A 15,326-nucleotide genomic window follows, 5' to 3' on the forward strand; every position below is an offset into this window, starting at 1 on the left:
AAATGATCGAAGGGGGAAAACTGTTGAGACATTTGATGTCCAGTTGTACCAGTCTTGGTACCATCCAAGAATTACTGTCTCAGGTAATTCTGACTAATAGTGTCAGTACACGTGGGGTGGATTGAAATACTGCTTTCTTTTCTGAGAAGCTGAAAGAAAAGTTTTGTGTTTACAAAGAAAAGGACTTAAAGATCTTCTTTTTTTTTTTCTTTTTTTTCTTTTTTTTTGTCAATTTACATGGCAAGCCTCCAGAATGTCTGTCTTTCAATTTTCCTGTGTTGTTGGGTGTATTTCTTTGACTTCATTAAGGTGAACTGAGCGTGAATTTTGTGAGTAGTAAAAATCGTATCTGTGGTCAGTGTAGGAAGTCTGTCTTCTGAATAGTGCTAACATATTTATTTATTTGTTTAACCTTTTGATGTTCTTAGGCCGCAGTGAAATGTTTCTTCTCCAGAATAAACTGCGGTTAGATTCTCCTGTGATAAATTTTAATGTCCAGTCTTCTTCAGACTTTAAGATGCTTATAACCTGTGATGTGCTGCTATAAAGGCTATGAGCAGATTTTTCAGGACTTTGTGCCGTGTTTTCTAAGTCTATCAGAGAAATATTTTTCTTCCTATAATTTTAAGCTCTCTTTAGCATCTTGTACACCTTGGTTCTGGCTCCAGTTTCCACACTGAGACTTTCCAAGAGTTTAATAATGTTTGTAGATGTTTGTACATGCACTGTAGGGTCAAAATGCTTACCAGATGCATGACTTTTTAAAAAAAATATATAAATAAAATAAAAAATTTGTGGTACTTAGAAATGGCACAGTAACTGGCAGATTTTTAATTGGCTGATGCCTGTGTCATGAGTGGAGAGGGCTGGATCAGTTAACAGCACTTTAAAATACATCAGTAGAATATGTCTGGAATTCTGTGGTAATAAGAAGACATGCTGAAGGGAAGGGATGCCTACCAGAAGGACTTGGACAGGCTTGAGAGGTAGGCAAGTGCCAGGTCCTGCACTTGAGTTGGGGCAATCCCAAGCACAGGTACAGGCTGTGCAAATAATGGATTGAGAACAACTCTGAGGTGAAGGACTTGGCAGTGTTGGTTAATGAGAAGCTCAATGTGAGCTTCCAATGTGTGCTTGCAGACCAGAAAGCTAACTTCACCTTGGGCCATATCAAAAAAGGGAAGTAATTTTCCCTACTTCCCTGCTTTTGTGAGACATCACCTGAACATCTGCATTCAGCTCTGGTGTTCCAGTGTAAGAGGGACTTGGAGCTGTTGGAGCAAGACCAGCACCACGAGGATGATTGGAGGGCTAAGCACTCCTCCTTTGAAGAAAGGCCGAGGGAGCTTGGGTTGTTCAGCCTGGAGAAGGGAAAGCTCTTAAGTCTTAGTACCTAAAGGGAGCCTACAGTTGGAGAGGGGACTCTATCAGGGAGTGTAGTGACAGAACAAAGGGTAATGGCTTGAAACTGAAAGAGGTTACGTTTCAATTTGATATAAGTTAGAAATTCTTTACTGTGAGACTCATGAGACGCTGGAACAGGTTGCCCAGCAAAGTTGTGAATGCCCCATCCCTGGAGGTGTTCAAGGACAGGCTGGATGGGTTTGGGGGCAACTTGGTCTAGCAGGAGATGTCCCTGCCCATGGCAGGAAGGTTAGAACTGGATGGTCTTTAGCCCAAGGCATCCTATGACTGTGCTTCTATGAAAGTGTGTGTGTTTCCAAAAATCATGATATAATAACTGTTTAATTTTTGCTAACCTGCACTGATTTGTCTTCCTTGCTAACGTAGGGTTTAAAAAAAAGTATTCAATTTTAATGAATGAAGGCGGTGAGGTGCTTTTTGGGACAGAACTGTTGATTTGTGCTTAAAATTGTTGAAGACTGCATTAGGGTTGGAACAGCATGATAGAGTCAAAGCAGTAAATGAAATACAAGCAAAATAGATAGGACTACACATAATCAACTGTTAGAGGGGATAACTGGAATTTTACAAACCAAATAATAGAAGTCCTTCAATTGTCAGGGGTGACAGGACTCTGAAGATCATCTTAAACACCCCAAAAAGCACAACAGCAGTCTCTAGAGACGATAGATATTTCATCAGAGCTGAATTACTTCCTAGGGTTTGCTTTCTATACTGAAGAAATGAAGCCATTCTTTCCAGGCTGTATGAATGAAGAGTTGAAATGCGGAAAAGATTCTTTCTGAGGATGGAGGCTTGTATGTCTGTGGGTATGATGGTGTGATGCCAGCATTTGACCATCCTCATAGTCAAAAAATGTTTTCTTGTGTTCAGATTTTCCTTTTTTTTTTTTTTTTTAATTGTGCCCAGTACCTTGTCCTGACAGTGGGCACTACTGGGATGCATTTGGCTTCACCTTCGTTCTGTGTTCCATTTTTCCCTGCCCTGAGCCTTCTAGGCTGAGCAGTACTGGTTCTTTGAGAGATGCTTCAGATCTTTCGTTATCTTGGTGGCCTTGAGCTGGGCTCGTTCTAGTAAGCTTAGATCCAGGTGCTCTTAAGAAGGTCTCTTAGAGAAAATGCCACCATAAATTGTACAATGCAAGTAATCTTGGAAGTACCTGGTGATACAAATTTGGTTCTTCTGTCATCTGGTATATTTTGTTCTGTACCCATTCCCCCACCTCAGACTGAAAGCATAGGAAAAAATGAAGAGGTTAAGATGGGAAAGCAGCTGTTTGACTCTTGGATGGATTCTCTGTGAAGACTGAAGAATTCAGATCTGTTAGAAGGCAGCGCATTGTAAGGAACCATAGTAACAGATGTGGGGATTGGAGGTGAGAAACCTGTTTGTGAACTGAAAGTTGACTTCAGTTGTGCTGAGGTGTTGGTGGTGTTTTAAAACAATCACTAAGTTCTGTGTTTGTTCAGAAACAAAATCCTTTATGCAAACAGTTGGCAAACTGGACAATTTTTACTTAGCGTTTGTATATCGATCCTTTTAATTGCTGAAATTGTGAGGTAGTTTTCAGCTGCTTTTACGTACAGCTGATACATGTCTGAGAGAAACTGAGCAAGGGTCAGCAGTGTGGAAATGTGGAATTGTGGTTTTGTGTTAATAACAGTCACTGTAAGAAGTTATCTGTGTTTGACTTTGTTAATTCCTAGTTGGTGTTATTGGTCTCATTCTTCTATATGATTAAAAATTTTACCTTCTGCTGTTTCAACCTGTTGAAGAGCATTGATACAAAAAGGATTTAATTTCCCAACAGATTGTAATGATTTCCATAATACTCAGGAGTGTTCTGGGAAGGACAAGCAGTATTTCCTGTGACGGTGTATCATTCACCAGCAGTATGTTTGTACCTTCAAACTTGTAAAGCTGTAGCTCTCGGTACTCCAAGCGAATTAGGAACTTCATATCGAGAATGTGTGCTCATACTTTTAAAGTGTTCTGTGTGGCAAAATTGCTGAAGTTCTCTCTTTGTGATCCGTAGTGTTTCTTCTGTGTAGACCTGAGAATGATGCATTTTGTAATTTTCCTTAGCAGATCACCAAAGTGCTTATACCCAGGGCTTTGCTGGTATGATTAACAGTACTTATAACTTAAATGTATTTTTATCAGGGGCTTGTAAGTAAAAAGACAGAGTTTATCAGAGTTCTCATTAATTTGGAATGTAAGTTGCATTAACAGCTTGCTTCTGGAATTTGAAGGGCAAGCATGGGATGGCATGTGACCTTTCATGGGGAAGATTTATATAAGAAGGGAGTTTAAGGGACTAGGGTTCAGGAACCAGCAAGTTGTGCCAGAATTTTAGTGTGTTGCATGTCTGTGTTACTGAAAGAGAATATGGGAAGAGGGCAGTGAGGAAGAGTGCAGTTAGAAGAGTTTGGGGAGAAAAGTTGCATTTTTCTCAGTTTCTTAAGGCTTAGAGTGCTGATTTTGGAATTTTTACAGGCTGAAATTCCATTTTGGTCTTGGACAAATTCTCTTTGTGTAGCTGTTGCGCAGGTGATAGAATGCTATGCATAAAAGCGTAGGTCAGATTTCCTGTTTGATCAGGTTTCGTTCATAATAGGATGACTTATGCAGTCCTCGAGATAAAGATACTGCTGGTTTTCCTTTTATTTCTTATTTTTCTACTCCTCTTCCTTCCTGAAAATGAAATCGCAGTTCATCGCTGAATCACCGCTGAAATCACAGCTTTCAAAATTCCTAAATTTTTGAATTTTTAGGCACCACTTTATGTGGTGTGTAAATGATTTCCTCAAGATTTGAAGTAAAAATAATTGCAAAATACTTCAGTCAAAAAATAGGGAGGGTTTTGCTTTTGCAGAAATAACTTAATGAAGATAACAACGTGAGTGTTTAATAATAGCAGCAGCAGGGGTTTTGTTGAGTATGTCTCCTGAGCTCTTGTTACTGCCAGGCATCTTTTGCATACCTAACAATAAAAGCAATTACTGCTTTACGTAGGGCACATTAATATGCAGTGATTGTTCGTGCCATGCTCATTCATGTGTATGCTGTACTAAGTAGTTTGAATGGTGTGCCTAATGATCTGAGTTTAAGCAGTTATAAATAGTAAGTTTCTCCAAAAGTAATGCTTCCTATTTAATTCAATGGAAACTAAAACACATGCAGAGAACGCAGCAACACTTTCTGATGGAGCACATTCTCTGCCTCAAAGCACTATTTTTCAGCATAGTCACCACAATTAGCTATTTTTGCATTAGGGATGCAGAGGTCCATCTGGCTGGCTGTGACTGTCTGAATTTGTTAACATTGAAATACCTTATTTTTTCAATTTAAAAAGAGTCTGTAGTAATGACAGCCAGTTCTTCCTCAAAGTCTCAGTAAAGGGAGTGAATAAAGGAAATAGGAAAAATTCTGGGATCTGTGAAGCAGCAGGAGGCACTAACTACAGGCTGAGCTGCAAGCTGGGATTTATGGTCAGTATGTGTATGTGTGTGAGCTTAGTGGGCAACACATTTGGTTAATTAGCTCCAGTTAATAGAACATTCACTTTGGTAGAGAAGGAATGTCCTTTTTAAGAAGGGCATTTAAGAATTATAAGTCCATGAAACAAGACTTTGGAGAAGATGGATGTAGAGTGGAGGGAATGTGGTTCTGATCTAGCATTTATTCTTTTGTTGGAAAGCCTTATTAATCTTTTTAAATTATTTTACTTAAATAAAATGGGCGAAGGCTGTTGCTTATCCGGTGAAAGCAGTGGAGAGTGTGGCAGAGGTTATTTCCTTTTCTCTTCTAGCCATGAGGTGAACAGTATAGTGGAATGAGAAATGGCTCTTTGTTGCTAAGTCAGTGTTTGCACTTTTGAAGCCCACCTGCTGGAGTGTGCCTCCATTCAAGGAGACCTGGAGAAACTGTATCCCTTATACAAAATCTGGGAGACCACATTTTATGTTTGACTGCATACCAAAGCATAGGGGTAACTGGAAGGGCAGAAGGGCAAAATTGCACATCTGTATCCCTTCCCCTCCATGTCTAATTTTTCTATTCTCTCTAATAGATGTCTTTAAACGTTATATTTTAATAGATTTCTACACACAAAATAGAATTTTATATTCTTGATTAAATGTGTTGTCAAATATTTGATCAGAATTTCAAAAAAAAAAACCCACAAAAATAGGAAAATGTGAACAAAAACTGATTTTACAATGACTTCACACTTGGCATGAGAATTTAGTAATTTTTGGAAAGTTGTCAGTAGCGTATACTGAATTAAATTGTAGCTATTGATGAAATTCTGTAGTCTTTCTATTTCTGCCATTTGTGCTGCAACAGCTATAATAATATGATTGTGCAATACAGAGATGGTTTTCTATTTATCTCTGTTTAAGTAGCCACATGAAACCGATAGATTTCATGCAGTGTAAAATTTGCAAATCTCTACCATAGGATATTTATTTGGAAGGATTATCAGGGCCTTCTTATTTTATTTATTTATTTTTTTTCTCTATATATTCACTTCTGATAGGAAACTTCTTTCTCCTGGTGCTCGTATGCTGTGTTATAGAGCTATTTGCTTTCATGTTTTGCCTTTAAAGTGGGTCTGTGATGCATGGTCCTTCAGGCATCCTTCCACAAAATCTTATTTCTAAATTTAATCTTTCTTTATGTTGTTGATTCTTTCAAGATTCATCTCAACTGCTGTGGTCTTTACCTATTAAAAGGCATTTTAAGAGGTTGCAGACTTCAGTTTTGCTATTTAGGAACCTTCATGTGTGTTTTGTTGAAGTCTGCTTTCCTAAGTACCTGCTTCTATTTTAAATCAGACTTTCATCCATGTTTGTTGTCATGTCACCTTCCTTTCTCATTATCTTAAAACAATTTTCTTCAGCAATCAGACTAATATTAATCTATGTTGTGTTTGTAGCATAACATAATTAGTTACAACATGATGTTGTAACGTAAGTAACATGGAGAAGTTGGTGTTTTTCTGTGGAAAAGGCAAGATGGGTGTAAGAGGAAAGACCCTCTCGTACAGACTGAAGATGAACGTTCTCTCCACTGCTGTGTGCTGCTTCTTTAAATGTGAAAGACATAAGCCAAAGTCTATTGACAGCCTGCTTAGCATTGGGTAGTGACTCAGCTCACATCGGTCCTGGTGTGCAGCATTCCTTCAGAACAGTCTTGTGCTGTGGTTTAACCCTGGCAGGCAGCTCAGCACTGCACATGCTGTGGAGAGAGAATTGGAACAGTAAACATGAGAACTCATGGGCTGAGGTAGAGGCAGCTCTCTAGGTTAGGCAAAAGCTGGGGCACACATGGAGGGCGAAACAAGGGAATTAATTCATCACTTCCCATCAGCAGGGTGATATTCAGCACCTGCCAGCAAAGCAGTGCTCATCACACTTAACAGTTTCTTGGGAAGATGAATGCCATCACTCTGAACATCTTCCTTTCCTCTCCCTTTCTCCCTGCTTTCACTGCTGAGCATGATGCCACATGGAATGGGATAACGCTCCGGTCAGCCTGGGTCAGATGTTCTGGTTGGCACCTCCCAGCTCCTTGCTGGCAGGGCAGTGTGAGAAGCAGAGAAGCTCTCTGTAGGCACTGCTCTGCAAGAATGGAAACATCAGTGTGTTGTCACCACTGCTTTCATCAGAAATCCAAAGCACAGCATCGTTTGAGCCACTGTGAAGAAAATCAACCCATTGATTAATCTAAAAATTGCTTTCAAATGGCTGACACTGTGCATCTCAGAGATCAAGTTCAATAAAAGTGTTGGTTGTTTTCAGGTTCTTTTCAAAGCCTTCAACAGTTCTGAGATGATGAGTGTGCAGATCTGTTTGCATGTGTGTTTCTGTATTATTCAAAGTTACAGAATGCAGCAGTTGAGTATTTGTCTCTTTTGAAGGGCCTGATATCTACTGCACTGTATTTAATTAAAAAAAAAAAAAAAGAGAGGCAAAAAAAACCCCCAACAAACAATTGAGAGAAGTTAGCAGAAATAAGCAGGTTTTTTTGTTGTTTTTTTGTTGGTTTTTTTTCCTTTTTTTTTTTTTTCCTCTGTGCCTTTCAGTGAGAAAATCTCAGGTGACGTGTCTTGATGGAAATCACAGCTGGTTTCCTAGGACACTAGAATGTCCCAGATAAACCCTATAAGCTCTTAGTCTGTGAGCTTCACCCTTTTGAAGACTACTTTTTTGCTATATGTTTGTTTTGTGTGTGTGTGTTGTTTTTTTTTTTTTTTAATAACAGACTGTCCATTACTTATAATTTACTTTTCTTTGTAGAAAGAGCCTAGGATTACCAAAAATCAGCCATCTCTTTTGAAACATGTGGCAGATACAAGCTGGCTGCAGCTTGCAGCTTCATTTCATGTTATTACTTGAGGTTATTACTGGAGAATATTGTGTTTACTGTGTAATGTGCAAGATTCCAGTTCTTGCTCTTGGGGTGAAATGTTTCCAAGTATTGGATATATTCTCAAATTTATGGTAGTTGAAATTCTGCCAGGTTGCACCGGTGGTCACTGAATTTTGTCTTTCAGTAATGGTGTTTTTGTCTTCCAGCAGGCCCAGCAGAAGGTTTGGGAAAAATAATACAGAGGTTTCCTCAGAAGGACTGGGAAGATACTCCTTTCCCACAGGGAATAGAGTTGGTAAGTTCGCACTGTATTTTGCAGTTTCTAGAATTTCTTTTACATATAGATGGGAACTGCCTTCCTACAGTAACATATTATCAAGTTAACAGGGAATGTGAAGAAATAAGGTGAGTAAAGGGGACAGATAATAGCTTTCAGAATAGTAATTTTGGCTAGCAGAAGATAATTTATTCTTACTATATGTTGTATTCCTAGAATACAAAAGGAATCTGCTTCAAGCTTAGAAGCAATGTGCTTAAAATAAATGTTTATTTGTGTCCATGTATGTATTGTTGGCTACATTTATAAAGGTATCCTTAAAACTGCAGGTGACTTCTCAAGTCACGTTCAACAAATGTGTATTTTTATATTGTACGCTTTAAAAATGAATTAAAAATTATAATGACATCACAATTAACTGGCTTCATTAAAACAGTCAGTCTTCAGCATTCATTGTGCTCTCTGTTAAGGACAACAGTAGTGACAGCTGTGCTGAACAAGGTGAGTGTACAATGATCTGTTTTAAGTATCCTTTGCAGTAAGTAGCCCTTTCCCTCTCGTGGCGTGATGCTGTGAGATGCAATGAGGAGGTGTATGTTACTCATTCAGGTCAGGGGTTCGTTACATATACGGCCCTAAAAATCCTGCAGAGAAATAGATTACTGTGCTTTTACTATGCAAATGAGGCTTCTGAGAAGTTAGCTGAAACTTACTGCTGTGAACTTAGGGACTTCTGGGACAGGATGAGCTAAGGAAGGAGATGGCCTTTAGGAAGTGTTACAAAATCTGCTGCAGAGAATAAAGACACTGACGCTTCACTGAACTTGTTACACAGATACAGCAAACACAGCAACATTTTATTGGTATGGTACCTTTTAATTGATGTCCAGCTGGCTTTCAGATTCACAATATGCCTTTGGCCAGGTGCTGTCCTTTCCTGTTGAAGGGGGAGAAGGAGACCTTGGTGTTTTTTGCTTGCCAGTATGCTCTCTCATATGGCAGAGGTTTGTATTATTCACTGTGTGCTGGTGTACGGGACCAGCTGCTCGTTTTCTTCAGCAGTGTGGTTTAAATTTCTTCATAGTCAAGCACAATCCTTATGTTTTGTGGGGATGTCATGCATTAATGACTGGTGTAAGCATTATTTCCGATACACGTGATGGATAGTTACAGTGTTTGTGGTAGGCTTGCATAATACTGCATTTAGCAATGTAGTGCTGTGCTGAAACAATGGAAGCTCCTGCTTTCTCTGAGGTATTTCTGCTACTGTTACAACATGACAGCACTGCACATAGCTATTGCAGTTTGCTGTAACAGGTAGTGTGTGCTCAGCGATTACTAACCAGGTTCAAATGAGTGACTTTCATAGTAAGGACAGTTACGGATCTTGAGAAGTAACCTTTTGATGGGAAGGCTTAGTTTTGCTTTTTGCTTATTTGTTTGTGTTTTGTTTTCTCTCCACTCTCTTGGAGTTGAAGGAGGTGGCTTGTTCTTGCTTTAAACAATGGCAATAATTTGAGTCATACTGAGATTTATTTTGTCATATTAATCTTTCTTACCTATTTCAAACTGCTCATTTCCACTGATGTTTTGAAATAAAAGAGAACAGTTACAGTTAAAGCAGTGAAGCTGTTTATCTCTACTCAAACGATTCATTAAGTAGAATCATTGAGACTTGAAACTTCCAATGAAATCTAGCTGTTTAAACATTAGGGACATCTTTTCAGCTAGTCTGTAAAGTTATTCAAGTTTTAAATTGCTGTCCAAATATGACATCAAATTTTATTTAAGATTGTAGAGATAACACAAAGATCATGTACTGAAGTAAGTCATTTAAAAGGGTCGGATATTGGCAAGATGTTGTTCTCAAGTTTTTGTGCGAGTGTAACATGAATCAATGTAAATAGCAACACAGTGTGTTGGGTTTTTTTTCTTTCTGTTTTATGCTTGTCATCTTAAGGGTGGTTTTGATATCATTAAGAGCATAACTGGCAAACCTGGAAAAAAGAGAAAGGAGCTGAGAATAGTCTAGTTGACAAAAATGTTTATGAGAATTAAGGTAGACATCTTTGTGAATAGTACTTAAATTAGCCATAGAAGTAGAAACCTTCAAATGTATTTCCTCTGCTTTGAATGAAGAATCCTTATGGAGCTATCTGATTTCTCTGCCTGGGAAATGAAATAATAGAACAGCAATGACTTCTAGTTGAAAAACATTAATCTCCATCCACTTTTCATGAAGGAAAAAATGAAAACACGCTTTTAATGCTTAATTTTAATGCTACTGTTAAGGTTGAAGGGGGTTCTGTTTTTGAGTCTTAGTTTCTGTCAAAGCTGGTTCATCTACCATGAATCACTGAGATTGTGGTTCCCTTTCCTGCCCCCCAAGTGTTTTATAAAGTGCATTGTTTGTCTCTGAATTTGGGCATGTGAATATCCAGATTGCATGTCCAAATAGTGTAGGATGAATCAGACAGTTTGTCTTGGCAGTTAATGGATGATATGATCCAATGCTTGTTTTCCATTTGTATTGTTCCTGGTATTTTATGAAACAGGGTGAAGGACTATGTCCATACTCACCCCCCAAGTCTGAATACCTTAAGATGAAAAACGTCTGTTTGGACCACAGACTGTAGAAATGCAGTTGGTACATGTCATGCTCAAAAGTTCACTGAGACTTCTTTGGAGGAGTCTTTCCTCCTCTGAACTCTGCATACCTCCTGCTTGACTCCAGTTTGCCAAGATTACTGAGACCCAAGCTAAGTCAGTGTGGAGAAGAGAGTGTTGCAGATAGTTCTAAGCTAAATAAAAGCAGTACAGATAATATTTTTTGTTTTGTTGAGCCGTTTCGAAAAATGGGCTGACATAGAAAGGACTGTACCCAGTGGACCTGCCCTTGTCCAAGTGCAAGGGATCATCCTGAGAACAACTTATGGAGGAAAAAAAACAAACACCAAAATACAAGAACTTTTAGCCTTGACTGCATTTGTACTTCTGCTAATTCAACATAGATATGTTGAGAATTAGGTCATTATAAAATGTAATTGCAGTTTGAGCTTTTCTGAAGAATACTATGTTTCATATGTATATATTCTGCATTATAAGGAGCTAGAGCATTACTTAAATGTGATTTTATATATATTTTTTATGTGAGTAGTATGTTAGTTACATCCTAGTTTTCTTTAACATGCATTAATTCTGAAATAAACATATTGTCCAAAATTCAACAGAAATATATTTAAGGAGGCTCTACTGAAGTCAAGTGTTTGAATTTGTTTCCTAAAATAAACTGTCTCTGGTTGCTCGTGGTAAGGGAGCAAAACTGTAACACAGTTGAGGAAATTATGCTGTCAGTAGTTCTTGATTAGTGTATTTTCTTAGCTTGTACCTATCTGCATCTCTTAAAACTTCATCTTGCATTCTTTACATTTTCCAATGGCTTCACAGCTTTTACCTTTGTTTTCTTTGTAATTAAGAGAGAAACTTTGAGAACTGAGCCACCCAAAAGTTCCTGTGAAGCATATATGAAGATTTTAAAAAATACATTGATTATAGCTAGTTAGGTCACTAGTACTTTCTTCTTTTTCTTTCTTTCTTTCTTTTTTCTTTTTTTTTTTTCCTTTTACTGCTTATTGAATTGTGATATAAGGTATGTGTATAAGGTATGACACATTAAGGTGTGTATTATACATACTGCGTTCCTTCAGAAGCAGCAAGGTGCTCTGCTCTGAAGTGCTAGAATCTCCTGTGGGCTATTCAAAAGGAGGAAAAGAAAACTTATAGATTCAGCTTAGGATTTGAGCATCTTTAGTTTACTGACGTAGGGCGTTCTAATGTTTCTAGGAAATAAGCTGACTTTGAAAAATATAAGGATAAAGAATACTTAAGAATATAAGAATTAAGAAAAGAATAATGTAAGAATTAAGAAAAGAATAATGTAAGAATTAAGAAAAGAATAATGTAAGAATTAAGCAAATAATATAAGAATAATTAAGAAAAAGTATTTGCCTCAGAGATGCATTTCAGTCATAGGTTTCCAAGAGCGTCTCGTTAAAACTTAACAATGTGATAGCTTTAATTTTCTAAGTACGTATGTTTGGGTACCTTTGACAATAGTTGGTCTGTTTCAGAGAAGTTATTGAAGTTTTACACAAATACACTTTAAGTTCAAAAATAGACCTTTAAACTCATGAGATACAGGGCAGTTTAATATTAGGATGGTTAAACTTATTGTTCTCTCTTGTAGAACGAATCTTAGGGTATGTTGGTTGCATGAGTTGGCTTTATATTTCTGCATATTTTTCTTATTTATAAGCCTATTTTACTTGTGCTATAAACTGTTCTAGACGTCGTAATTAGTTATACATCAAAGGAGGAAGCTTTGGTATGCAGTGTTATAATGTATACTTGCATACTTTGGTATGCAGTCTTATAGTGTATGCTCATTTTTGTCTGGGGGCTAAATTAGCTGAACCACATGTCATCTGCATTACTCAGTTGGGAGGATGATGTTAATTGAGCTGATGAAAATCACACTTGGAAATAGATTTCGCTGTGTGAAACTGAACTGGATGCAATATTTTTTTTTGCAATTTTTGATGAGAAGGGAGGAACATTCGCCCCTATAACGGTTAGTAGAGCCGTCAACTCATACAGATTTAAATTCAAAGGTATGCAACGTAGAATTGAGCATGTATTTCTAGACAAGCTAATGGCCTATCCAAATAATTACTCACACCATAAAATGTATCTTTAATTTGTCAAAAAATGTTTATATTCTTTTCCTTTGGATTAAGCTTACAGGCATTATGATGTGAGAAATGCTTCTGAGGAAAGGCTGTATGCATCCTTTTGAGAGCTGTCTGGAAGCTGGTCTCCTTCTTGAGGGTTAGATGTTGCTGTCATGAGCATATTTTTCCTTAGCATACCTTGATCTTAGCATTTCTGCACCTTTGAATGGCTTCAGATGTAAACTTTTAAATGTACACGAAGTATTTCTTTTATGAAATATTGGATTTAACTTCCAGATTGGGGGGTTGGAGATTCATGATCCTTGACATCCCTTCCAACCCTGGTCATCCTGTGATTCTGTGAAATTGATGCTCTTAACATTTTAGAATTATTTGTTTAGTACTATTTTTGTCTTACCACTTGGTATAGTCCATGTTTTCTAAAAAAAAAAAAAAATCTAATACCTGAATATTTTATGTAGTATTTTAAATAAGGCATAAGAGATGAACTGGATTGCAGATGAGCCCATTACAGTCTGAAGTGATTAAAGTTTTAAGGGATTTAAGCTTTAAATGCTTCAGTCTTAACTAGCTGATGTTTAAGCCAATTTTTCTACAGCAGAATGCTTCTAAAGATCTGAATAGATGGTTAACTTATAGCATCCATTTAGCCACCATTGCACTTGGTCAGCCATAGATGTTTTGGTTCTCTGAGTTCTTTTTCCCCTCAGATTTTGTGTTTAGTTTTCAAGAATCACTGCTTAAATAGTTCTCTAATGAACAAGTACGTAACCGAGCTTATGGTAGCACTTCCAAGAGCATTGTGGTGTTCTTTACATATTGCATTGCAGCACTGATGCTTTCAGTACTTGAGTAGAGAATATTGTGGCAAATGTACAGCTAACATTCTTCATCAGTTACAGACTCAGTTTATATTCCTTTAACTTGTCTATATTATCCTCCAGTGGAAATCTTACAGTGCCATAAATGCGTTGTGTTTTAAAGCAGCGTCTCTGCTGTGCTGTAAAATGGTTATGTTCAGGTTTTAGAATCCCACTACTTTTACTGACTGGATTTTAACTTCTGGATTTTGTAGGTTACTGGGATAAATTAATTTCGTATTGAAACCGAAGGATATTCACACAGTCCTTGCATAGCAAAACATGCTCTTTCTTGACAAAATACTATAAAAAGATGTAATGAAAGTTTCTTTTTTTTCTTTTTTTTTTTTGAACTGGAAAAAAAGTGCAACACTTTGATACAGACAACACATTTTAACATATTGAGGTGACATCTCTTTGGAATTTGAACTGATTTTTTTCATGGAGATGACAAAAGTAGACTGTATTCAAGTTTAGCCTTTTTTATAGTGGCCAAGTTTTGTTAGCATTCTTCTTCTCCCTTTCCCCTCAGAGGCATTTTAGGTGAAATTCTTTTAAATCTTTCAGAGGGGAAAGCCATTTTTTATAACCTTTCTTAGATGGTTTTTCTCTTGTTCATTCTTTGTATCTGTATTATCTCCACAAATAATATCTGACTGCATAAGGCAGTCTTTTCCACCTGAACCTTGTGTTTTTGATTCATTACCTCTCCATAAGATTTCCCATTCTGATCATTTAAAAAAAAAAAAAAAAAAAAAAAAGGAAATATCACATCATGGATGTTTCTGTAAATCTTCGCTTATAGTTTTTTTTGTGTAACAGTCAAGCCGAGGAAGTTCTGAGACACACAGTTAAGTCATGTGGCATTGTAACATACACAGGACTCAGTGAGGATCGTGGTAGAATGTCTCAGTATTTTCCTCTTATAACTGATGGACTTGTTTGTGGAAAAGCCTCTTGGGGACTCCACTCTTCCTGAAGACCCTGAAATTGTGATTATTAAATGTTTTTCTGTGTCCTTGAAAAAAAAAAAAGAAGAGAGTGTACTGATAGATGTAATAGAGGTGCTTACTGAATGTAGTGATGTAAATGTGTGACTATGATTCATTTAAATAGTGTTACAGTGATGGAATTGTGTTGGTATTGTGATTCCTATTTCTTGAGTGTTCTCTCCCCCTCGTTTTTGAGACCAAGCTGCAGTTCTCAGCCTCAGTGCTCTGACTGCCTGTGTCTAGGCAGTCTATTCTTGTACAAATGTGCTAATTTTATCTTCCCTGTGTTTCTCTCAAATTTGAGAATCTGTGGCATTACAGAACATTCTTTGTGCTCTTCGTTTTCATAGAGTGCAAGACCAGAATGTATAATACCCTTGGAATAAATGTTTTTGTGGCTACTGTGCTTCAGAAGGAACTTTTTTACCCATCAGCTTATCTTATTATCTGTAAGTATGAGCACAGAAGTGTTAAAATAAAACATTTTAAAGTAAAGAACCGTGAAATGATCTGGACTATTGAGGGTGTGCAGCCTGACACTCAGACATCCAGTACAAAAATGGATTACCTTCATGGTTTACAGAACCATTCTGTTACAGTCTCAGTTACAGAGAATGAGTGCTTACATGTCTGTGTACACTGTAAT

The 15,326-nt window shown here is 37.3% G+C and overlaps 1 protein-coding gene across 5 annotated transcripts in view; it reads left to right on the top strand.

The window, feature by feature from the left end:
* The window catches only part of SBF2 (SET binding factor 2), a 237,691-nt gene that overhangs the window by 34,321 nt on the left and 188,044 nt on the right, over nucleotides 1–15,326 (top strand). For 4 of the 5 annotated variants that reach the window (XM_048948353.1, XM_048948355.1, XM_048948356.1 and 1 more), the window contains exon 2: nucleotides 8,007–8,095. In XM_048948353.1, coding sequence (XP_048804310.1) covers nucleotides 8,007–8,095 — 89 coding nt within the window. The remainder of the gene's footprint in view (nucleotides 1–8,006; nucleotides 8,096–15,326) is intronic. The other variant, XM_048948354.1, reaches the window with a different exon arrangement.

Source organism: Lagopus muta, chromosome 6 (assembly GCF_023343835.1).
Source record: "Lagopus muta isolate bLagMut1 chromosome 6, bLagMut1 primary, whole genome shotgun sequence".
NCBI classification, from domain to species: domain Eukaryota; kingdom Metazoa; phylum Chordata; class Aves; order Galliformes; family Phasianidae; genus Lagopus; species Lagopus muta.